The sequence below is a fragment of the Triplophysa dalaica genome, chromosome 14 (assembly GCF_015846415.1).
Source record: "Triplophysa dalaica isolate WHDGS20190420 chromosome 14, ASM1584641v1, whole genome shotgun sequence".
NCBI lineage: Eukaryota > Metazoa > Chordata > Actinopteri > Cypriniformes > Nemacheilidae > Triplophysa > Triplophysa dalaica.
In genome coordinates, this window is record NC_079555.1 from 2,972,968 (window position 1) to 2,997,524 (window position 24,557).

General features: G+C 37.9%; 3 protein-coding genes across 3 annotated transcripts; 1 reads left to right on the forward strand and 2 right to left on the reverse strand.

Annotated features, from left to right (window-relative positions):
• Positions 1 to 3,016: 3,016 nt before the first annotated feature.
• Positions 3,017 to 12,542, forward strand: LOC130435799 (protein dachsous). Its single transcript, XM_056766641.1, has 15 exons — positions 3,017 to 3,050; positions 4,571 to 4,672; positions 4,858 to 5,066; positions 5,161 to 5,217; positions 5,297 to 5,389; positions 5,473 to 5,559; positions 6,399 to 6,509; positions 6,598 to 6,768; positions 7,920 to 8,010; positions 8,299 to 8,405; positions 8,525 to 8,725; positions 8,866 to 8,994; positions 9,265 to 9,343; positions 9,791 to 9,984; positions 11,158 to 12,542. The coding sequence occupies exons 2-15, from the start codon at positions 4,579 to 4,581 to the stop codon at positions 12,151 to 12,153; spliced, it is 2,619 nt and encodes an 872-aa protein (XP_056622619.1). The 5' UTR covers positions 3,017 to 3,050; positions 4,571 to 4,578; the 3' UTR covers positions 12,154 to 12,542.
• Positions 12,543 to 13,336: 794 nt separating this feature from the next.
• Positions 13,337 to 17,893, reverse strand: calub (calumenin b). Its single transcript, XM_056766655.1, has 7 exons — positions 17,761 to 17,893; positions 16,289 to 16,532; positions 15,869 to 16,062; positions 15,418 to 15,584; positions 15,239 to 15,299; positions 14,936 to 15,135; positions 13,337 to 14,289 (listed from the first exon to the last, which is right to left on the reverse strand). Exons 2-7 carry the CDS (start codon positions 16,507 to 16,509, stop codon positions 14,185 to 14,187), a joined length of 948 nt encoding a protein of 315 aa, XP_056622633.1. The 5' UTR covers positions 16,510 to 16,532; positions 17,761 to 17,893; the 3' UTR covers positions 13,337 to 14,184.
• A 781-nt stretch (positions 17,894 to 18,674) lies between these two features.
• On the reverse strand, positions 18,675 to 23,486 carry utp15 (UTP15 small subunit processome component). The gene is made up of 13 exons (XM_056766654.1): positions 23,371 to 23,486; positions 22,967 to 23,106; positions 22,670 to 22,762; positions 22,295 to 22,479; positions 21,825 to 22,003; positions 21,518 to 21,643; positions 21,141 to 21,276; positions 20,928 to 21,009; positions 20,637 to 20,792; positions 20,441 to 20,542; positions 20,198 to 20,331; positions 19,233 to 19,291; positions 18,675 to 19,111 (listed from the first exon to the last, which is right to left on the reverse strand). Exons 2-13 carry the CDS (start codon positions 23,054 to 23,056, stop codon positions 18,897 to 18,899), a joined length of 1,557 nt encoding a protein of 518 aa, XP_056622632.1. The 5' UTR covers positions 23,057 to 23,106; positions 23,371 to 23,486; the 3' UTR covers positions 18,675 to 18,896.
• Positions 23,487 to 24,557: the final 1,071 nt, after the last annotated feature.

A 24,557-nucleotide genomic window follows, 5' to 3' on the forward strand; every position in this document is an offset into this window, starting at 1 on the left:
AAACTCGGGCCTGGGAGGAGTTCGGTGAGGCCATGGAGAAAGACTATCGGTCAGCCTCGAAGAGATTCTGGCAAACCGTCCGGCGTCTCAGGAGGGGGAAGCAGTGCCCTATCAACACTGTTTACAGTGGAGGGGGGCAGCTGTTGACCTCGACCGGGGATATCATCGGGCGGTGGAAGGAATACTTCGAGGATCTCCTCAATCCCGCCGTCACGTCTTCCTTTGAGGAAGCAGAGGCAGAGGGCTCAGAGGCGGACTCGCCCATCACCCGAGCTGAAGTCACCGAGGTAGTCAAGAAACTCCTCGGTGGCAAGGCACCGGGGGTGGATGAGATCCGCCCTGAGTACCTGAAGTCTCCGGATGTTGTGGGGCTGTCTTGGCTGACACGCCTCTGCAGCATCGCGTGGCGGTTGGGGACAGTGCCCTTGGACTGGCAAACCGGGGTGGTGGTCCCTCTTTTTAAGAAGGGGGACCGGAGGGTGTGCTCCAACTATCGGGGATCACACTTCTCAGCCTCCCCGGGAAAGTCTATGCCAGGGTACTGGAGAGGAGAATCCGGCCGATAGTAGAACCTCAGATTCAGGAGGAACAGTGTGGTTTCCGTCCCGGTCGTGGAACACTGGACCAGCTCTATACCCTCTCCAGGGTGTTGAAGGGTTCATTGGAGTTTGCCCAACCAATCCACATTTGTTTTGTGGATTTATAGAAGGCATTCGACTGTGTCCCTCGCGGCATCTTGTGGAGGGTGCTCCGGGAGTATGGGATTCGGGACCCTTTGCTAAGGGCCATCCGGTCCCTGTACGACCGGAGTAGGAGCTTGGTTCGCATTGCCGGCAGTAAGTCAGGCTTGTTCCCGGTGCATGTTGGACTCCGGCAGGGCTGCCCTTTGTCGCCGGTTCTGTTCATAATTTTTATGGACAGAATTTCTAGGCGCAGCCAGGGGCCGGAGGGTGTCGCGTTTGGGGACCACACGATTTCATCTCTGCTCTTTGCGGATGATGTCATCGTGCTGGCCCCATCAGACCAGGACCTTCAGCATGCACTGGGACGGTTTGCAGCCGAGTGTGAAGCGGCTGGGATGAGAATCAGCACCTCCAAATCTGAGGCCATGGTTCTCAGTCGGAAAAGGGTGGCTTGCTCACTTCAGGTAGGTGGAGAGTTCCTGCCTCAAGTGGAGGAGTTCAAGTATCTGGGGGTCTCGTTCACGAGTGAGGGAAGGATGGAACGGGAGATTGACAGACGGATCGGGGCAGCTTCTGCAGTAATGCAGACGCTGTACCGGTCTGTCGTGGTGAAGAAGGAGCTGAGCCGCAAGGCGAAGCTCTCGATTTACCGGTCAATCTACGTTCCTACTCTCACCTATGGTCATGAGCTGTGGGTCATGACCGAAAGGACAAGATCGCGGATACAACCGGCCGAAATGAGCTTTCTCCGCAGGGTGGCCGGGCGATCCCTTAGAGATAGGGTGAGAAGCTCGGTCACTCGGGAGGAGCTCAGAGTAGATCCGCTGCTCCTCCACATCGAAAGGGGCCAGCTGAGGTGGCTCCGGCATCTTTTCCGGATGCCCCCTGGACGCCTTCCCGGGAAGGTGTTCCGGGCATGTCCCACCGGGAGAAGACCCCGGGGAAGACCTAGGACACGCTGGAGGGACTATGTCTCCCGGCTGGCCTGGGAACGCCTCGGTGTCCCCCCGGAAGAGCTGGAGGAAGTGTCTAGGGAGAGGGAAGTCTGGGCATCCCTGCTTAGACTGCTGCCCCCGCGACCCGGCCCCGGATAAGCGGAAGAAGATGGATGGATGGATGGAATTTGGCGCAAAGTTCATCCTTGCAAATTCTATTACTGGTATATAAATATATTTATATGGTTTAAATTATGTCCCATATTTTAACATCTACATGATTATTTAGCCTATAGGCACATTAAGAGCACAAATCACAAAATATTTTAGTGGTCATGAAAATTTGTTCAGATTTAGCAAATTAATGATGCATTCGACTGATAAATCATGAAACTTCATCATCAGGAAAGTAGATGTAAATTCAATTGAATGCTTCTAAAAGTATCGGTATCGATATCTGCAATACTGGCCCTGCATTTACTTGGTATCGGATCGATACCAAATTTTACAGTATCGCCCGTATGTTTTTCCCGATTTCCAGAATCCTAGATCGCTAGAAGTCCCAAACTTCATTAACAAATAACGCGCACTTGGGTAACACATTACATTAAGATTTTGGCATCAAAATGCCAAACGAACAGTAATGCTCAACTGAGTAGTTATAAACTACAGAATGATCTTTGTTCACTCAATTTATAAGAAGTTTCATGTGTACATAGATACATTATTAGCAGATGCTACAGCACTTCAAATCTACTAATCTATTATTTCCCTCCTATTTTTATTTTTTGTGCATGAGGTTAAAACAACATGTGACCTTATTTAATTGACTATAATCATTTATCTTAGGTTTGTGTGTTTAAAGGTCACTTAGAACACAAAACCTTTGTTTCTGATCTTATTGAGTTGATAAAGGACACTATTTCAGCCTTCTCTATCAGTATTAGTTAAAGTCTATAATTGTGTTATGTCGAGGATTCTTAAAGCATAAACTGGGCTTAGAGAAGTCTGTCTGTCTATACTGTATGTCTGTACATAATTATTTGCTTCTAGGTCAATTGTTTACAGTATATTTTGGTTGCACTATTGTATTTTGTTAGTCAACATAACGCAGTAGAGTGATACTTTATGTTAAATCTAGGATGATGGTTAGACCTAGATGTGGTATTTGACTTATGTGTTGTCTCACACATCCAGCTTGGCCGGGATCCAGTGAGCTTTTACTCTAAACCCCAGACTAATCCAAAGACTGTTCTGCCATTGCCCCAGACGCATACGTGCGCTTAGACCTTAAACACACTGACTCTTAAATGTAAGTCGCTCACACAAATTCTCATTCTCTTTCACACATATCTCGCAATGACTATCATTTATATTTGGAAAGAAAGTACCCAGTTGGATATCTGACTGAAACGGAGGCGTCGTTCTACAGGTGGGTTTCTTTTGTGCTATTCTGAAGCAAAACAAATGCGGTAAATAAAACAAGACTGAACAATTATAATGTTACAGAATATCATGATGTTTTATTCCGTGTCTGTGTGTGTTTCTGTGAACTGGTGTTATAGTCTTATATAGTCTATAGTGCAAGCAAACCAAACAACAACCCTTAATCCACACAACAACACAAGTTCTCTGTCTTGATATTTTACAACTGTATGTGTCCAGGTTTGGCTTTATTTGTATCCTCACAAATAGTAGAAAACTATTTTTTTACTTTACATCTAATAATCTGACAACATTGTGATGATGTTTGCGATGATTAAGTTAAGTGGAGAGTATAGTTAATAGCATTTTCTTATGAAAACCATTGCATATATTGCATAATTTTTAAGGTCTGTGTTGTGTGTGTGTGTGTGCGTGCGTATGTTTACTAGATTGTACAAGCCATCCAAGCATGCATGTTTATCTTAAGACAGAGACGGTGGGGTGGACTGAATTGTTTGTATATTGTGCAGTTTCACAAACTGTAATTACAATTATTTGCATGAGTTGTTTAGGTCTTAGCAGAAAGTTTTGTTGTAAACACATTAGTAAATTTTCACTTGCAATCCTCTCGTTGCTCAACGTGTATCACAAGAGCTCCAAAATACACAGTTTCAAAATGAAGGTATTAAGTGTTGAAGTTTTGTAATCTTTTTAATTTAACAATAATATTTAGGTGAGTTTAAAGATGTAATGCGAGTCAGAGGATAGCAAGTGTTTACGTTCATACGTTTGAAAGAGTACATGTTTTGCGTTTCACAAAGAAATAAGAAACCGTGGAAGGGATATAATGTGTATTTGTGTATTAACGCAGTCTGTATATATGTGCATTTGTGTGTTCACATGTGAGACAGCTTCTCCGTCATGCACTTCTTCAGCAGATTAACAGATCTTAAATAAGAACAGGCCATTCGCAGAAAGCGTGTCTTGGGTTATACATTGACAGGTCATGATGACCTTAATCCTCAACGGAATGTCTCTATGGACACTTTCACTTTCAACATTATGTAAACTGATATAAATTCAGCTTTGGGAAAAATTAAGGGGCCATCCAACACTTTCATTTAATCAGCATTGTTGACTTTCATACATAAAGTCATCCAACAGCAATGTGAAAGACTGACAGCATGACTAAAAACAGAGCATCATTTCGGCTATTTTGACCAGTTCCTCCAGTTTTCAATCAAATACTTGCAAATATTTGATATTTGGGAGAAATATTGTTAGTAGTTTAAAGAATGAAACAAAAATGATAATTTTATCAAAACACCCGTGAATAACGTGTTGACAAAATGTTTATATGCTCTCCTACTTGAAAGTCGCTTTGGATAAAAGCGTCTGCCAAATGAATAAATGTAATGTTAATAGCAAATAATAAATAGCAATAATTTTAAGATTGGTCTCCTAATATTTTTCCGCAGCTGTATTTTAATGCAATGAAATATAACAGTTGCTTTTTTAACCTGACAGTGAGAGAGATGGTTTTGAAGTTGATCTTCTGTCATCTGCCATTATGGAGGATTCTAATGTTCTGTCACCTTCTATCTGCATTCAGCTGGAACTCTATAATGGGTATAATCACAAAGAAACCACACACATGTAAAACACACGAAAACATGCTTTCATGCTTACTTAACACACACAGTTATGATAACAACAAATACTGCCGGTGAATACAATTCCAAAAACATTTCTGATTCATTGGACAGATGCATTAATTCAGTAAGAGAGCATTTCACATTTTGTCTAAATGACAGCCGGTGAATGTGGCGGGGGTCACAGTGAGTTTGTGACAGTCAGAGAGAACAGCGTGAGGGGAACTCTCATCACCAACCTCAGCTTCTCTGCAGATCCATCGACCAATCACATAAGGTTAAGACTTTATGGGAAGGATTCTGATTGGTTCTATCTGGAGGGAAAAAACGTACGACTGAACTCGTCGTCAAACAGGATTCTTGATCGAGAGGTGACAAAAACAGCATGAACGGAACCTACAAACACAGTAACCTTTTTGAACATGCTTCCCTTTTCATTTGTCCTGTTTTTATATTAATTGTCAGGTGCACGACTCGGTTTTAACGGCAACTGTGAAGTGTTACGAACATGGGACCTTTCAAGTAAGTGCAGCTTAATTCGAATAAATACATAAAGGCTTGAATCTGCTAATGGTGATGCCAAATGTGGGATTGGTGTCAGGCTGAACACCGGATTGTGGTGGAGGTGTTGAACGAGAATGACAACAGGCCAGAGTTCCTACAAAGCTCAATACAGCCTGTGGAGATCAGTGAGGTACAGAATGTTCGGTACGTGATGAATGAATTTTAAATCTGTGTTTGACTGTTGTTTAAAGTTTTTTGCAATTGTTTGTTTAGCTGACAGAAGTGAACGCTCTAGCGTTCATAGTCCAGGCCATGGATGGTGATGGAGACACGCTCACATACATCATTGACCAAACATCTGTGAGTCGACAAAACCTACCTACTGTACAGGAATAATCTTCTTATGTCCTTTTCTAGCATTTCTAATATTTTTCTAATATTTGTATGATTTGGGAAAAGCAGAGAAACTAAATGCAAAAGACTACTTAGACGAGTCATATAACACGGCTAAAACGAATATTATCATTTGTTTTAGATGTAATGCAATGTGTATACACAATTTAAGGTTCAAAAAGGATGTATTTTCCACATACCATGCATGTTTGTATCTCCTCTTTGCACCACCTCTCTGAAACGTGCGGATTCTTTACAAAGCTCATCGCTCTGAAAAGCGAGGTGTGCTATGATTGGCCAGTTAACTAGTGCGTAGTGATTGGTCGAATACTGCAAGCGTGTGACGGTAATGTAACGCCTCTTACCATATTTGGAACATTATCCAAATATGGAACATTTGGTTCCTCTTCAATTGTACTGACAGGTACGCCCACCTTACTTGCGAATACATTTGGACCGTCTTAGTCAAATCCTACCACGAATTGATGTAGATTTGTGCGGGTTTGGTTACACAAGGGTTTCAGACAGGCCTGGAGAGCATTCGCTTTTATATAGAAATGCATCTTTTATTCCGACACTTATACTTCTGCAATTTTACATGTCTAATACATGCATGGGCAACTTATAACACGCCAAAGACACAGAAAATCACTTTTTCGCCCCATATGACCCCTTTAATTACTCAAAGTGAATCGTTTTGTAATGCAACTCCATTATTGATATTATTTCACGTTCATTAATGCCAGAAGTTCTTTGTTAAATACATGATAATAACAACCAAGTGTGAACATGTTTGTACGTTTCAGCCAGACGCCGATTATTTTCGTGTGGACTTGCCCAACAGCGGCAGAGTGATTCTCAACAAATCAATGAACTATGAAAGCAAAACTCATCTGCAGCTCACTCTTCATGCAGTGGTATCTCACACACAGAAAATATTGTGCTTGTGGAAGCTATGGAAGTTTAGTCTCTTTGGAACATGCCTGAATGTTTATTTTGGTTTAGGAGTCGAACACCAAGGAGCACTACAATACGACAGCCACTATAATCATCAACGTAACAGACGGAGATGACCAATACCCACAATTCCAGCCGTGTATTCTCCTCTCAGCCAAACAAAGCAGCCGTATATGTGCCAATCCTGTGTACACTGCCAACATCACAGAGAACGACCAGGTAAAACTTTGAATATGTAAAATAATAAACCACCAATAAATTACTAATAATTCAAAGGTCCAAATGTGCATATTTTTGGAGGATCTATGTACAGAAATGCAATGTAATATACATAACTATGTCTTAATAGGTTTATAAAGATCTTACATAATAAAGCATTATGTTGATATTACCTTAGAATGAGCTGGTTCTATCTACATACCCCGTGGGTCCCCTTGCATGGAATTCACCATGTTGTTTCTACAGTAGCCCTAAATGGACAAACTGCTCTACAGAACGCATTTCATATATACATTATCTCCTGCAGCGCAGTCTCGCCGCTAGATGCCGCTTAATGTTATACACTGGACCTAGAAAACAAGACATTTTGAAATTGTGAATAAAATTGAATAACATTTCTATAACATTAACAATGTACATACAGAACACATATGATTGAATATGCTCACTTATCCTATAATTGCAGTGTTAGTCCATAGACAAAATCAGATTTTTGCAATTTAAATTCAGATGAATTTGTCTGAGCCAATAATAAACAGGCAGGTTATATTACACTCTGAAAGGGATAGTTCATCCAAAAAAAGTCTTAATTTACAACCTCAGGTTGTTCCAAACCTGTATAAATTTCTTTGTTCTGCTGAACATAAAGAAAGATATTTGGAGGAATGTCCCTAACCAAACAGATCTTATGCCCCACTGCCATAGTAGGGAAAATAAATACTATGGAAGTCAATGGGGGATGAGATCGTTTTGATGACAAGAATTCTTCCAAATATCTTCCTTTGTGTTAAGCAGAACAAAGACATGTATACAGATTTGGAACAACCTGAGGGTTAGTAAATGAAGACAGAATTTTCATGTTTGGGTGACCTGTTTCTTTAAAAATAAAGGTGCTTTAAATGGTTCCATAGAAGAACCTTTCTTGTCAGATTGGTTCCACAAAGAACCTTTAACATCTGAAGAACCTTCCTGTTTCACCAAAAGGTTCTTTGTTGCAAAAAAAGGTTCTTCAGATTATGAAAAAGTAAGAAGATGATGGCTCCGAAGAGCCTTCAACTAAACGGTTCTTTGTGGAATCAAAAATGTTTTACCTGCAATGTCTGCATTGATCCTGCATATTCTTCTTTATGGATTTCATCTTTATCCTTTAGGACATTGTCTTGGACTTTTTTCCGGGTCAGATTCAAGCTGTTGATGGTGACAAGGGTCTGAGAACAACACTGACCTATGCCATCCTTTCAGGTACATCATCTAAACTTATTTTTCTGTGTCATTAAAGTTGTGTGAGCAAAAGTGAGCAAAACCTATTCAATTTGAGCAAAACTTCTTTTTGGGAACGTCCTCATTTGTAAAAAAAAATTACTATAAATGTCCTGTATAGAAATACAGTAGACAAAGATTTTTCAAACTTGTAAAATTGCAATAAGTTATAGTATTTATAACTAACTCTGCACAAGAACAATAGAAGGGTAAGGAATGTCCTCATTCAGATCTAAGAAGATCTAAGTAATCGTGTGTGTTGTAACGCAGGGGCTGATAATGGGAGATTTATCATTGACAGTCATTCTGGAGAGGTGAGGCTAACCAGACGCGTGGACAACAGACTGCTGACCCCGACATTCAGACTGCGTGTCATGGTGAAATAGTTTTTGTAAAATATCATTACTTTCCTAAGAGAATACAGTAAAAGTAAATTCTAAGCTGAAATAACTTATCTATGATCAAAAGTAGGGCTCACTTTCTTGTTTTTGTTAAGGCCGCTCAAGTGGACGACCCTCTCAAGTACGCGGTTGCGACGGTTCTTGTGAGGGTTCTAGCAGAGAACAGATATCCGCCCCAGTTCAGTCGTTCAGCGTACCGTGGTTTTGTGAGAGAGAGCACAAGCCCCGCTTCTCTCGTCATGACATACGGCAACACATTACTCACACTGCAGGCAATGGATCAAGACTTCAGCGATGTATGTGACTCAAGAACATTCCATACAACCACAACACTTACATTGTAGTGTCGACATCGAACATCAGTTTAACACTATTGCTTAAATTAAGATTGATTCTTAAGCATTAGATGCTGACTTTGTCTGTCTGTGTATTTAAGGTCTTCAATCCCAGACTTCAGTATTCTCTAAAGTCAGAAAACAACTCTCGGCTGTTTTACATTACACAAGAGGGACTACTCATCGCCAGATCCAACCAGCTACATCCCAACCATAAATACTTTCTGGAGGTATGAGAGTACAATCAAGATTATATTAATAAAAACACTATAGGAAAATCTAAAGTTACTATAGTAAAATAATGGTAACCAAAAGTTAATTTTGGTTATTTTGGCAAAACCATGATTTAACCATTTGTGGTAAAAATGTGGTTATAAAAATGGTAATCAATTCACCAAAAAACATGGATACTAATAAATCCATGAATCAATTTTGTAAGAGAAGTTAATCTGTAGGCTACAATAGTCTACTACTGATATAAACAGACATTTGTGTTGCAGGTTGTAGCCACTGATCTAGAGTCAGGGGACACTGTTTACGCCTCAATACAAGTGGGTGTTCTTCAGAAAGGCCAGCCAGGTACCAGTATCTCAAAAACATGGAGTGAAAATAATTATTTCTTTACAAATTGTAAAAAATTATTTATATAAAACAATGGCTTGATTAACGTGCAACGTGAAATGTCAACAAATACACACTGAAAAAATGATTATGTTCCTTGGTAGATTTTATGAAAATAAATACTTATTTAATTTTGTTCATTTCAATATGAAAGTAAGTGATTTGTGAAGTTTGAGTTAGAAACATGTTTTTGTTGCGCATAATTTTTTTACTTTAAGTAACATTTACTTGATATTTTAACAAAAACGTTTTTTTTACTTTAATTTTACAAATTTTACTTACAAATTGTTACAAGGAATTCTACAAGTTATTTTTTCAGAGCATTTATCCAGAAAATTACAATGAGACACACAATAATGCACATTTTGGTCTAATAAATAAATAATCAATTCAATATTGTTTTAGTTCCTCATGGTCCTTTAGGGGCGGGGCCTCCTGATGATGTTGAGACATTGGGCAGGACAGAGGGCGTGGCAGGGGTGTGTCTAATCTTACTGGCCATTGGCCTATTCATCCTGGTGCGGTGTATAAGGACGAGAAGGATGAGACGGGACCCTGCCATACGTGCCAGTGTGGCAGAGAGCAAACATCCTAATGTGGTGAGAGAAAATATTACATTCGTATTTTTTATTTTATTTTAGTAAACATTTAAGATCCTGCTGGACCCACAAAATACACATTATACTGCATGTTTGAAATAGTTCAAAAGGAAGTTTAAAGTAGGCTAATGAATCTGCATATTGAATTTGTTTACATTTGCAAACATTCTGTGTCCAGACCCTGAAATGGTTTCAGCTGGTGAGTCGATGCCTTCCGTTTATCACCCTGTAGTGAAACCTTTACTGTATTTTCAGATAAAACAACAACAACAACATAGTAACGTTGTTAATTTGTTTCTTAATTCACATAACACAAGTTACCCCGACATTTGGCTTTTGTTGGAACAAATAACATTGCAAAAAAGCATTTTCCAATTCAGTTCAGTTGTTTGGTTTTCACAAAATTTTGTGATATTTATGCTTAAATCAAGAAAAAGTCCACATGAAAAAATTATGTAGTATACTAGTATCTGAAGTAGTACTATATTAAACTTCACAAGCTGCAGTGAATACTGTAGTATATTTTTATATTTACTCTAGTATTGTTCTCCAGTATCAAGGAATTTTACTAGAGTTGATTACAGTTCTGCTAATCTACTAAAGTATACTACAGTATTTTTTCATGATAGATAATGTTGCTTTTCACTTTGAATTAAATCATTTTTATGACGCAAACCTCTTTTTATTTCTCTGAAAGCAAGATAATAAAATCATGTGTTTGCTTTTCAAGTAACTATATCTTGTTTTAAGGGTGTTTATATAATTGTGTTTGAAAACAAGACTGAAAACTAAAAAAAATATGAAGAATATTAACTTTTTTTGCAGTGCACCTGTGGTTTTAGATGAGACCAAACCAAAGATGCAATGTGGTTTTGTAGTAACGTGTTGTGTATTGTTGATTTGATTGATCACGTGTATAAAAACTACTGCCCTTTAACAGTTTACTGATGTGTTTGTTTGCTGACACCCCTTATACAAACTGAGTAAATTTGTCCTTTCAGATAATGGAAGCCATGGCCCCTGATATATTTAAAGAAATACAGTCGCATAAAATGAGAGGCTGATAAGAATGTTGTACAAACATCTTGCCTAAGACTCAAGATTAACACCAAAATCTGATTGTCGTTTGATACACAAACAAGTCACAAACTCACCATATAGTTTCTCCGACAGGTGAACCACGGGAGGCAGATGCCCCTAGTGGACGAATCGTTCTATCATAATGAGGCTTTCAGCGGGTACGACAGCTCCACATCACCGTTTTATGGCAAACAAGGCATTTACACTAAAACGGAGGGACCACCGTCATCATCTGTGAATTTACCATCAGTAACCTTAAACATGCCAGCGCCGCGGCCCAACGGAGGGCCAGCGAACAGATCCAAAACCGTGTCTTTTAGTGATTTCATTACGGTCCTAGAATCTCATACTGAGAGGGGGGTGAAAGAAAATACAGAAGCTAAAGCATCACTCCATACAGAGAAAGACATCTGCACTGATTCAGAGATAAAAGTAAATAATGGTTCAGCTATCACAAAAGATGAAAGCCTAACAGGATTTAACACAGAATCACAAAAAATCGCAGATTCAGACAACTCAGAATCAGAGACGTTTAATGCTCGATTAAAAAGAGCCATCACAGACCATGACACGATATCAAGTGACCCAATAGAAGTAGAAACTGATAAAGCAAGCGCTGTGCAAGTCCTCACAAACCCTGAGGATATAACAAACCAACATATCACAAATCTGGAGATGAAGAGCTCTCAAAAAAAAGTGTTTTCGGAAGAGGAACGAGAAGATTTACATCACGATCCACAAAACAAACATACAGCCACACAAAGCCTAATGTCAGAAGATTCCACGCAAGCAGAAACTCCAGTTTCAAAAGAAGAATCAAATACGTCCAACCCAGGATCTTCAGTCCCTGAGACTGTGATTGAAAAGATAGACGCTGGAATTCAAGACGGAAGAATTGAGATAACGGTCCAAGACACACCAAAGCAAAACATCATTGCGCAAGACAGCGTGGTGAATATAAATAAACTCAGCACAATGAATCTGGATTCGACTCTGACCGCAGAGCTGGACCAAACAATCCCAAACATGCATTGTGTTAATGAGGACATCAAAACTAATTTAGATAACATTAGCCCAGAAGAGAACTAGGAATCTCTTTCTAATCTAGATGTAAGCGATCGAGAGATTAACTTTCTAGCAACCAAACCTGACACACAGACGAACAAAGATCCTGACCTATGCAGCACAGATACACCGATAGAAAGATTCAACAAATGAGCGGACTTGAGCAGCGATGGAAGATAATGGATCTTTGTTTGAAGTGAAAATACTGAGCTTTGGTACCAATCGAGTGTCAAAATGCAGATTTGGACTCCGAAGGCACCAATTTTGGTCCAATAACTAAGATGGTTTGCGACGTACGGAAAGGCATATATTCATATTTCCAAGAATGAGCTATTCTAAAAGAATGGACTAAATGAAGCTACAATAAATAGGTATCTAGAAACCAAAATATCATCTCCATGTTTCAACCCATGGCTGGGGAAAATAAGGCAAAGACAACTGTTGGTTTAGATTAACCAAGAAAATATCTATACTGAGTGAATGGGATAGATTCCAATTTACATTTTCTTAAGTACATTTTAAATTCAAAATAACAAATGAGAAAACTGATTTATAGGCTTTTTCTGTCATTCCTACATTGAAGAGACCGTTCACCCAAAAATTAAAAGTTCTTGGCACCATTGACTTCCATATTAGAAAAAATGACAATGGTAGTCAATGGGGCCCTTGAACTTTTTGCTTTCCTACATTCTTCAAAATTTCTTCTTTAGTGTTGAACAGAACAATAAAATGTATAAAGGAAAGTATCCTAATATAGTAGTAAATACTGGCCAAGAACTGTATGGTTACAGGCATTTTACCAAATATCTTTCTCTGTGTTCATCAGAACAAAGACATTTATCCAGTTTTGGAACAAACTGATGAGTAGATGGTGACAGAATTTTCATTTTTGTGTGAACCGTTCCATTTAGTTCAAAAGAACATGAAGATTCGTGCTTTATTTGTATTGAAAACTGCACTGTAAGATGTACAGTTCAGGTCCCAATGTAAAAAAATATATAAATAAAACACAACAAAAAAAAAAATATTGGTTGTTAAACTGTTGACGTTAGCTCACTTTGCAGTTACTTTGGTAGATATTACACACGCAAGATTTCAGAAGCATTTTGGGAAAAACTCAATCTAGTCAACATCAAGATCTCCCCTTAGTGAACCCAAAAACATGTTTTTCATCAAGCAATTTAACAATACACGAAATGAAAACTGATGGTTTTATTCCATTTTATTGAGAAAAAAATTCTCAGCTATAAGGCAGTTATTTACAATGCCTGACCGGAGCACACTTATTACAGTTCACATTCATTTATTTTATAGACACGGGTAAACACTGACTATAAAGTAAAGTTAACAGAGGTGTTTGTGTTCAGTCATGTACAAACTACAGCGAAGAAACAAAAATACGTTTGTTAAAGCAGTTTAGTGTTGAGGGCAAGGCACTTGAGGAAAGAAGGGTTTATTAATTCAGTCTTACAAAAACTTAATAAAAGTTTAACCTATTAAGTAGTCAACCAGTTTCTACAATGATGCTTAATTGCTTGACATGCAGTTGCTGTGTTCAAGCGCACAGATCAGGCTGAGCAGAACGGTATGCTGGATCCTGTCTTTGCATTTACTGGATGCAGAATAAAAAAGTAATTCTCATCAAAACGCATCCTCTGGCTTAGTGTTAATATACAAACATCTACATATAGTGGTTGCAGAAACTATTAAGAATAATTTTTATGTGCAAACTGGTAACTGCAGTGTAAAAACCACCCATAGAGACGATGTATAACTGCTCGATGCTGCTATTTGACAAAGTTCTGCATGGCAGTTCACAATGTGACTGGAACACCATGTCATATCAGTGCATTTGAAAACGCATCGTAATCCATCGGCTATGAGCGGTATCCTGCGAAAGACGTCATGAAGAGGCAAGAAAACTGGATTTGATCGATTTGCAGTATAAAAAACATTAACACAGCAATAACTTGTTTCACAACAGGTGTAGGATACTTGAAATCATAAAATAAATTATTGTCCGTTGTCCATTCTTCAAATGTGAAGTTCCTGAAATTAAAACTCATCGTGCCGGACTAGAGCCTCACCAAAATCTGTTGCCTGGCTCCCAACAAATAAGTCATATTTGTCCACAATTTCTTGCTTTGTGAGACGTCCGTCCTGTCATTAAAAACAAAAAAGCATTATATTATATATTTATTATTACGTTTTATCTCCATCAGCCTATAAACAAAATCGATTCAATTAATGAATCAAATTCAGCCCGCAATTACATTAAGAGTTTACCAAAAAAGTGCTTAAGACTAGTGAAACTTTCACATATACTCATCTTACTTCCACTGAATGTATTTAACTAATACAAATGGCCTCAGGAAAAGTAATTCTGTCATGAATTACTCACCCCCAAGTTGTTCCAAACCTGTATACATTTCTTTGTTTGGTTAACCACAAAGAAAGATATTAAGAATAATGTCTCTGGGTCACCATTGACTACCATAGAAGAAAAAAATATTGATTTTTTTTGTGATCTGTTGAACACAAAAAAAATTATTTTGAACAATGTAGAGAAACAAACAGTTCTTGGGGATCTTTGAAAACCATTTAACTTTGTTCTACTATGGTAGTCAATGGTGCCCCGTAAATCTCACTTGCTAACATTTTTCTAAATAGCTTTCTTGGTGTTTAACAGAACAAAGAAATGTATACAGGTTTGGAACAACTTGAGGTTAAATAATTTATGATATAATTTTTATTTTTGGGTGAACTACTACCCCTGTCAGATGGCAGATGATGAATGAGTTTTTACCTTGTCGGCATCAGACTCATAAAGCAGGTGTTTGGCTTCTGCCTCCGCGTGGTCGTAGTCGGAGGGCATGATCCAGTCACGGGTCTCCTCCTTATCCATGCGGCCATCTTTGTTTTTGTCCCTGAAGTCTGTGAACTGTTCTCTCTCGGTTTTCACCCATTCTGGCTCCAGTGAGTCTCCATCCATACTGTACATGTCCCCTGAAATACACAAACAGCAAAACAAAAGTGAGACAAAGCATTACAGATGGCTGAAACAGAACTGAACACTAAGACACTTCTCGACGGTGCTTTTCTAACTTACCAATATATTCATTCAAGTCGATGAAACCATCTCCGTTTTTATCAATGTCTTCCATCGTCTCCTACATGTCAAAAACAAATTTAAATAAATATTAAAGCCTATATCACATCCTGTATGCCACAGATAAATTTTCGGCATCTAAAAGACCCAACACTGTATGTGTGACTGTCCACACGTACCAGCACAACAATGTCCTTCATATAGTCAAACTCCTCTGGGTGTAGAAACGCTGTTAACTCTTCTTTATTGGCTCTCAAGTCGCCGTCATGGTCGGCCAACTTAAAACGGCGCTCGTCTCTATTCATCATCTGCCTGTAGTTGAAACCATCCTCAGGATCAGCCTCATCTGAACACACAAATCAGCATATATCATATACAGTATATATAATGTACTAATATAATTCATATACATTAGTATTAGTCAGCCTATATTTTACATAATTAAAAACATATGTATAGTATAGCGCAATGCAAGTCGTTTTGGATAAAAGCGTTTGCCCATATAGCAAATGCACTTAGATACATCGGCCTATACATATAATACCTTAACATGCATTAGACAGCCTATATAACACATATACATAAGCCTATAATATACATATGTTTCATAAGTAACCTCAATGAACATACCGAGGATGTAGCCGTAAGTGGCATTCTTGTATTCCTCCCAAGAAACGAAAGAGTCCGAGTTAAGATCGTGAGCCTTCCACTGCCGGTCCACATCTTCATAAATCCAACGCATTTGAGCGTGTTTAATCCAGCGATTCATCTCATCCATGGTAACAAACCCGTCATGATCAGCATCGATCTTTTCTACGATCTTACTGTAGATTGAAAGAGCGAGAATCTTCATAATGACCGGATGCTCTGATGAAACGGTAACAGTGCATTAAAATAAATCTATTCACTTTTTCATTGCTAGTTATTTTAAAATATTACAATTTTAAAGCAAAGGTCATGCCGAGTTAGAAAAACACACTCAGTGTAGTGTTTCAATTGAATTGTTCTGTTCAGCAATGATCAGAAAATGATTATGATTATTTTCTTTACCCTAGTCTCTCTTTGCTCTCTTCCGGAGTGAGCTGGTCAAACGTCTTGGACTCTTCTTGACCGAGAAAAGCCTCATGGTCATAATCAAAGTTCTCTTCATCATCGTGCTCCTTGTTGCTTAGCGGGGCGTCCTGATGAACACGGTCCTTCTTCTCCATGGGTTTGCAGGAGGACTGGTGAACGCAGAGAGCGACAAACAACAACATCGGCCACAGATCCATCTTCTTGCACAGAATTATATTCACTGTAAAAAGAAATAAAGACACAAAATGTAATGTTACAAATGATGATTTTCCCATCTTGCACAATGGCAAGCAAATACACAGACAGCACCTTAGGTGTCCAACCTGTGCATATAGGCTTTTATACTAATGCTTTGAATAGAAGTGATGAATTAAATGGTTAACGTTCATAACAGCATCTCCCTTTTCACTTTAAAGAAAATGAACTGATTAAAACGACATGACATTTCCAAACATGTGAATGTTACTGTACGTTAAGTAATAATTTAACCATGAATTTATAATAAATACATTTTTGTTACATTCAAATGACATTTCTACATCATTCGAGTTGTGTTAGCTTTGTACTTTTTTGTTTCAAGACTTGCTGCATCTACACATCAGACCCTCCTGCTCAAAACGGTCTTCTCTGTAAAGGTCACTATGTAGTAAATCATATTTTTTATTTACAATATTTTCCCATTTCTAAAATATATATTTTCTACATTTAATAAAATAATTGTCATTAATAGTTATTTGATCAAAGCCTTAAAACAGACAATTATATTTAAATATTTGATAATTTGCCAAATGTTATAATCGTGACAGCCCTGGGATATAATACACAAAATAATAATGTGGCACCAATACCATCCTGTTCTTTTATATGATGTCCCTTACAAATTACCATGGTATACCATTTTAGATCTATGTGCAGTTAAAAGAGAACTACACAATTTTAAAGTTTCCTTCAATAACTACACTTTAACTATGGTATTTGTAGTTAAACTATGATAGCACAAATGGCAGTAAAACTGTCAAATAAACATGGTCAAAATACTTTTACTATAATAAAACCATGTTTAACTTTCCTAAGACATACTGTATCAAACGTTACAATAGCAATTAATTAATTATAACCATATTCATCAAGGTATGGTATTTCAAAGTCATTTAAAAACACGGTTTAACCGTGATACATCGTACAAAGAAGCGGTTACTGCAAGGCTAATGAACGTTACTGTACATAAAGTTAATTAAATTAATAACACTTTTATCAAATACATAATAAAAGACATTATATTTAAATACTGCCCTTAACACGACATGCAAACATCTGACCTCAACTTAACTCCCTTAAATTATAAAGGCGAACGTGAATGCATTTTCTCTTCAGAAAACACAAATATAAAACTGACAACTAAAACGGATAATTTTAAGATACAAACGTTAATTTTATTGCAACTTCACCTTTCGACTTTTCTACTTTTCACGCCGCTCCGATGGTCTCAGGAACTCCGGATGTTAAACAGGAGTTAGAGGCGGTTTCTCCGGCGCAACCGACCAATCAGAGAGGACTCAAACATCAACCCCTCCCCTGTTGACGTCGCTTGTGCCGATCCGCGATTGGTCCACTTCAGTCAAAACGTGATTACGTCATCGGATCAGAACTGCCACGTCCGCAAGGGTCGTAGTGTTACGCACTAGTAGTTAATATAACGTTTTGATTCAGATCTCTGGCTACGAGATTTTAATAAAATACCACGTTTTACTTTTGAAGGACATTAGGGACGGTACATAAACATGACACAGTATTTAAAATTAAATTATAACAAACAAAAAAAAAACATTAAAAACCAACAAATGTTAGACAATTTCAACTGCAATCACTTTTCTGAGTATTTGTTCAATTACTTTTGCTCTCAAACCTATTTAAGGCTATGAAGTCAGTTCACCAGACACCAGAAAATGTGCAAAATGGTTGTTATGACCATTCAAAACATACAAAGTGTTTAAAAAAAACATAAGCTTTAACAACTTGGAACAAGTTTGTAAATATTCTGACGTTTTTGTAATATTTTACATAAAAAACATGTTATTACATTTGGCTTTAAATAGCAGCAGTCAATTTTTTTACAGTTAAAATAATTGCTCTTATCAGTGATAAACATCCATCTATAAACCATTTCTTGGTTTATTTTACAGCAAGCATGACTGCATTTCATTGGCTCTGTACTTGAACTGATGTGAACTACAAACTCAGAAGTGTACTTTGGGGCGATAACACTTGGTACAGAAATGACACACTTCACTTTAAAAGTATCGGCTCGTTTCAGAGCAGAATGTCGTAAGTGTAATGGAAACAAAGAAGAACAGAACAAAACTCAGATTAAAAGAATTTATAGTAGGAATATACAAAACAGAATTCTGCAAGCATCAGCAGAAAATTGAAGAAGCACTGACACAGCGAGTTTTCACAAAAACAATGACTCTGCGACTAAGCAACGACGCTTTGTCACACGTCTTGTATATTCATCTCTTTCGTTTTCCTTACGCCGGCATCTTTCATTTATGTCATCAGACTACACAGAGTTTTGTATGGAGTGTCAGGTGGCTTGTAGCTGTGCTTCCCTGGAAGCTGGTGGAATAGCAAGGGACAGAACCTCTGCTTTAGGGGTCATGGATGCAAAAAGTGTGTCCAGGATTCCCAGCACCTGCAGCAGTTCCTGCTGAAGTTCAGCTTCTCGACCCAACAGCTCCATCAGACGCTGAAGCAACCTCTCGACGACAGGTGACTGTGGAATTACCTGCTGATACAGATCTACAAACACACACACACACACACACACATTCATAGTAAGCAAACCTTCCAAAGGAATGATACTAAATCCTCTTTTTGCATCCAACTTCTTCAAATTTATGGGTGGCAAATCGAAACTCACCAAGAAGCATATCTCCGACTCCAAGCAGCTGACGAGAAAAGCGTGGGTCAGTGATGTGCCTGAAGAACAGGAACACAGAACGTTGAACCCTTTTTCTAAATCTTTTCTATATATTTATATATAAAGGTTTATATTCGGTTGGTCAAGATCACAAAAAGACTGGCAGGATGATCAATGTACTAACACAGACACTTAATGTTTTTTATATTGCTTATTCACCAGCTTTTTATTAGAAAAAAAAGAAAGTATCATGAAATGATGTTTAAATCATTTTAATCATGCAGAATGTTGACTGACCAACGATTGACCAATTACAAAGAAGTATTTCTGCAACATTATGAAACAAAAGGTCATGAACAAGAATGTTCAGGAATAAACTTTGACCTCATATTTTGTAAAGCAGTGGAATGTCCTCAATTCGTAATAACCTAATTTTAAAGCTTTTAAGTCGATACCTTGAATTCACCGAAACTATTAATCCCAACATGATCACGTTTAAGCTATGTCAGTTGGTTTGACATTCTGATCTGGGTTATTCTCATGACCTGGATTCTGTTTGAAAAGTGCTCTAACAAATTTCCTGGAGTTTACCCATTCCTAGAAGCCCAGTTTTGTAACAAGAATTTTATGTTAAGAATTTGTACCAAGTCAAGAAAACCACAAACCATGTTTTCAACCCTTCCTTTGCTTAGAAATTTAAACCATTTTTTAACTCAAATCTTTTATAATCTCTGTTGATGAGACTGCAATGCGGGGCATGTTGTCACAAACGTCAACGTGTTGCAAATATCTTTTTACCCGGAGAATAACTACATGTTTTAAATGACCTTTTTGTAGTCAAAACTGTAAAATCTGACTTGACAATCATATCTTAAGACATATTTACTTTATTGAAAAATGACAACGACCTCTGTTGGTGTAAAATCCTAACAGAGCATTTGATTCAGTCTGTGTGTGTTACATACTTTAGAAGAAAGTTGATTATTTTGCTTAAACTCTCTTCATCTCGTCCGGCGAGAGCGTTCTTCAGAGTTCCTCTGCGGCTCAACTCCATGATCACTGCTACAAGCACGTCTGGTTTACTGCTGCGTGTCCACGTCTGCATTAACATGCACAAACACATACAACTATGTACGGATGCCTGGATCCGAAGCATAAGATCAAGATAACCACGTCTAAGATTATCAATGTCAAAAGATAGGGTTTACCTGCAGCGCTGTGTCCAGGGCTTTAGACACCTGAAAGCTTTTCAGCAGTTTGTCATATTTCTGCAGATGCTGTTTAACTGGTTTACTGACCAAGAAGTCATCCTAAATAAGACACGGTAAAATAGACGTGTTATTATAAATGCAGAATAAACTGGCATAATAAATAAAAAAGGTAAAGAAAAGGAAAACTAAATACCTGTTTAGGTGTAAAGTTCTTCCCCTTGACAAACACCCGGTACGCGGGGCCTCGTCGTCTTCGACCAATCATCGGCTCTTTGTTTTCTTTGTGTTTCCTGTGTCTGACACTCAACACTCCATTGGTCATCCCCACAGCAATGACTTCATCATCAGGCTAAAGGAGAACCACAAAACCTATACAATTATAATCTAATAATGTGACCAACAATAATTTGTCCATTTTAACTTAAAAAGTGTATTTATATATATTTGACTAAAACTTAAACTAAAGTCATTGCACCAAACATACCGCAACAGCCAGGCTTAGTATAGACGCTGCAGAGTCAAAATTATGCACCACCTTATAGGAAGAGTTATACACTTTCACATGCCTGCGATAAAAAGCAAAAATAAATTCAAAAATGTATGAAAGTGACAATAAACATGAATAACCAAAATCCAGATTAGGCCTTTTCTGGTTTTTGATTCCTATGGCACACAGACGTGGACACATCCATCTTACCTGTCCAGGGACCCCGTGAGCAGTCTGTTGTGTGTTGAGCTCAGACAGGCACACGTAACGGTTTTGTGGTGATTCTTAAGAGACACAAGCTGCTGTCCGCCTTTCAGAAGGTCCCAGATTTTTACGTAGCGCCCTCCTGTAACATACACATCCCACTTTTAAAGGAGTAGTTCACTTCAAAATTTGTCCCATCGACTGTTAAAGTGAACTACTCCTGTAACATAACTGAAATAATTTACAGTGGAACTCTCTAATGTCATTGGAAAATAATAGTTGGAAGCTTTAAATTATTATTACCTATTATAACCATTATTTACCAATAGTGGATTAAATGCTAAACTCATCACTAATAAGAGGAAGTTGTTAGTGCTGTTAACCTGTGGACACCAGCAGGGCTTCTGAAGGGTACAGCAGTACACACTCCACAGGATGACCGTGTTGCATAGTCATCACACTCCCTCCTGACCGCACGTCGAATACTTTCACTGTGTGATCATATGAACCTGCAAGAGAGATCAAGACAACCAATGTAAAAAACTACTGTACTGTAATACCATAAATGTTATAAGCATGGCCGGTCATAGGAGATTGGTTTGCATGGGAGTCGAAAGCTCTTACCAGAGTGCAAAAGGCCACAGTGTCTGTTAAAAGGGCATCATATATATCTGTAGCACAAAGGTTTACCTGTGACAAACAACTCTGGGTTGAGTTTGCTAGGAACAGCCGTTCTGATATAGTCTGTGTGTTCGGTAAATGAGTTGAGCTCTGCAGCACTGGCAACATCCCAAAGACGACACGAGAGATCATCGGAACCAGACACCACGCGAAACCCATCCGATAGGAATGAGGTCGTACGTACCGCCCTGAAAAAGTGAGGAAGAGACATGAGACCGGTTAAAATATTCTTCGAATTGGGAAATTCAAGAGCTCGATGTACTATGAGAATATACTTTCAGACGTTACCTGCTTATTCAAATACACTTGATGAAAAACAGCAGTTTTGTACTTTCCCAGTATACAGAGCTAGATGAACAGCTACAAAACACCCTTACAAATCATATACACATCTAACCTCTTTAAAGTTCAAATCACCCAAAATTATTGAGTGTGTTTATACACTTTCTTTAACTCAATTATTTAATGCTGGGACATACTTTGTGTGTCCTGTGAACTGCCTAAGAGCCACTCGGCCGCTGACGTCAAACAGTCGGATGAGTCCCTCTTCACTTCCAGCCACTATCAGTTTGCCATCACCTCTGAAACTCCCTCCATACGCCGTATCCCGAAAACGGGTGAAGCTCCGAATGGGCTCTTGAGAATACGGTCCATATACCTGGATCTGATACAACGCATGATGAGATCAGCATACTGCATGTGTGACAGTTCTTAATGCTGAACTTATGAATCAGTTACCACAGAATACATCTCCTGTGATATGTACTTTTAAATGTATTTAGATAAAAGTATCTGGAAAATGAATAAATGTAAATATGACACCGCGTGTGTGATAGAGCGATATGCAAACTCACTCTGGTTGAGGCTGTGACTGCATAATTGTGAGGTGGGAGAGGAGAGAAGTCGATTTTTGTAACCGCACCAAATTCTTTAATTTGTATAGCAGCCTGAAAAACAAAAAGTAGACAATAAAACCACATCTCTCTATATTAAAAGTGGCATTTTCAGATTCATGCATGTAAATATTAAACGTTTTTTGACCTAAAATAAATAGACAAACAACATTCTGTACATACAACATTTAAACTGTGAAAAGTTCACATTTAATTAGATCCAAATATCATAAAAACATTACAGTTAGTCATTCCAACCTTATAATTTTTCCAGTACAGCGTATCCTCAGTCACTTTCTCTCCTAGTTTTGGACAAGTCTGAATTTTAGTGGGTCTGAATGAAGCCATCTCAGAGATGAGCTCTGGCTCTCAGCTAACAGTTCGTTCACTTTGAGCGCCTGCAAAACAATACTTGACTTCATCAATAATTTCTTCATAAATGAAGACATTCAATAGAGTTACAGTAAATAGTTTATTCGGATATAGAAATAAGAAGATCTACAAATGCCACAAAATGAAAGATGGATACTATTATTACTAATAGCGAGCTGCCACATGCAAGTGCACCTCTGAAACGGAACTCTTTACCCTACATCTAGCGATAAATCCAGGAGTGCAGATTTATCAACGTCTATAAACGATCGCTATAAAATATATCTTACCGTATTGTGAACCTCAAAATATTTGGTCAGAATTTCTTTCGCTGTAGATTAAACGATAGAAAACATGGGCAAAAATCACGTTGTTGCTAGAAACACATGGGGGCCGCCATTTTGTGACGTCACACTCGGTTTTCAACAAACTTTATTGAAAATACCTTGTTGAAACAAACTCAGCTTACCACGCGAGCGCCAAGGTTTACAAACAGATCGATTTATAAATAACATTTTAAATATTCATAAAACTATTTTAATTATTGTTGCATTCTTTTTGATGATGTAGCCCGGACAGGTTTTTTTATTTTATTTTTATTAAACTTGATATAGATCGTGGCAATTTCTGATGAATACAAATTTCTTCTAAATAGCACATATACAATTTTTATTTTAGTAGGTGTGCTTTTATTAAAAAATAAAATGTTGCTTTGCCTTGTAATTTTTTAATAATATTTTATTGTTTTCTGTTTTCCTAATCGTGAATGAAGTTTTCCTTTTCAACCCCATACGTTTCATTGTTGACTACACAATAATAAACAAGAGGGGTTTTATCTAAAAATATTACAAAATGCACTCCAAATCTCTCAGGTATACTTCTATCATATACCCTATCTATCACAATTTTTTGTAATTCTGTTTCAGATCATTGACTCAAGAAACCAAACAATAATATACAAAATAGCAGAGAAAATAATCAAATAAAGTGTTTATATTGTATTTCACCGGATCATTTTAAACAAACAAAATGATGGTGCCATGTGTTTTCAGTAAAGTACCTTGAAGTACCACATAACATGATATGGTATTTATTAAGGAACAACTAATTGAAATAATAAACCAATCATATTTGATGATGAATGATAATTAGAAACCCTTCAGGATTTCTATCTAAAAATTTGTAAAAATTTATTTTCAACAAATTCACATGCAAGCTGTGTTCATGAAAATTGTATGAAAAACATATTTAACACATATGAAGGAGTAAAAACGAGAAGTGACTGGAATGTGTTGGTCAGTAGGGACTGTTTGTAAGTTGGTGTTTTTTATGGCCGTGCGAGATATAGGTGAAGGGACTGGCCAACTCTGTCTTTCTAGAAATTAACAATGGGCTATTTAACTTTCCAGGATATGTGCCCAAGACAAGCATTACACAGAAAGGTCAAGTTAAGCATGCTAGAAAAATTAGTAAAAAA

What these genes read in the sequence shown, in the direction of transcription:
- utp15 (XM_056766654.1), bottom strand. Translation starts at nt 23,056, where the DNA reads ATGGCTTCATTCAGACCCACTAAAATTCAGACTTGTCCAAAACTAGGA. An exon ending in TACTAAGCCTGGCTGTTGCG is followed by an intron (nt 20,793 to 20,927) that starts GTATGTTTGGTG and finishes GTTCTCCTTTAG; the next exon opens with CCTGATGATGAAGTCATTGC. An exon ending in ATAATCAACTTTCTTCTAAA is followed by an intron (nt 19,292 to 20,197) that starts GTATGTAACACA and finishes CCTGTTCTTCAG; the next exon opens with GCACATCACTGACCCACGCT.
- LOC130435799 (XM_056766641.1), top strand. Translation starts at nt 4,579, where the DNA reads ATGGTTTTGAAGTTGATCTTCTGTCATCTGCCATTATGGAGGATTCTA. An exon ending in CAGCTGGAACTCTATAATGG is followed by an intron (nt 4,673 to 4,857) that starts GTATAATCACAA and finishes TCTAAATGACAG; the next exon opens with CCGGTGAATGTGGCGGGGGT. An exon ending in AGCCTGTGGAGATCAGTGAG is followed by an intron (nt 5,390 to 5,472) that starts GTACAGAATGTT and finishes TTGTTTGTTTAG; the next exon opens with CTGACAGAAGTGAACGCTCT.
- calub (XM_056766655.1), bottom strand. Translation starts at nt 16,509, where the DNA reads ATGGATCTGTGGCCGATGTTGTTGTTTGTCGCTCTCTGCGTTCACCAG. An exon ending in CACTTACGGCTACATCCTCG is followed by an intron (nt 15,585 to 15,868) that starts GTATGTTCATTG and finishes TTGTGTGTTCAG; the next exon opens with ATGAGGCTGATCCTGAGGAT. An exon ending in CGACTTGAATGAATATATTG is followed by an intron (nt 15,136 to 15,238) that starts GTAAGTTAGAAA and finishes TGTGTATTTCAG; the next exon opens with GGGACATGTACAGTATGGAT.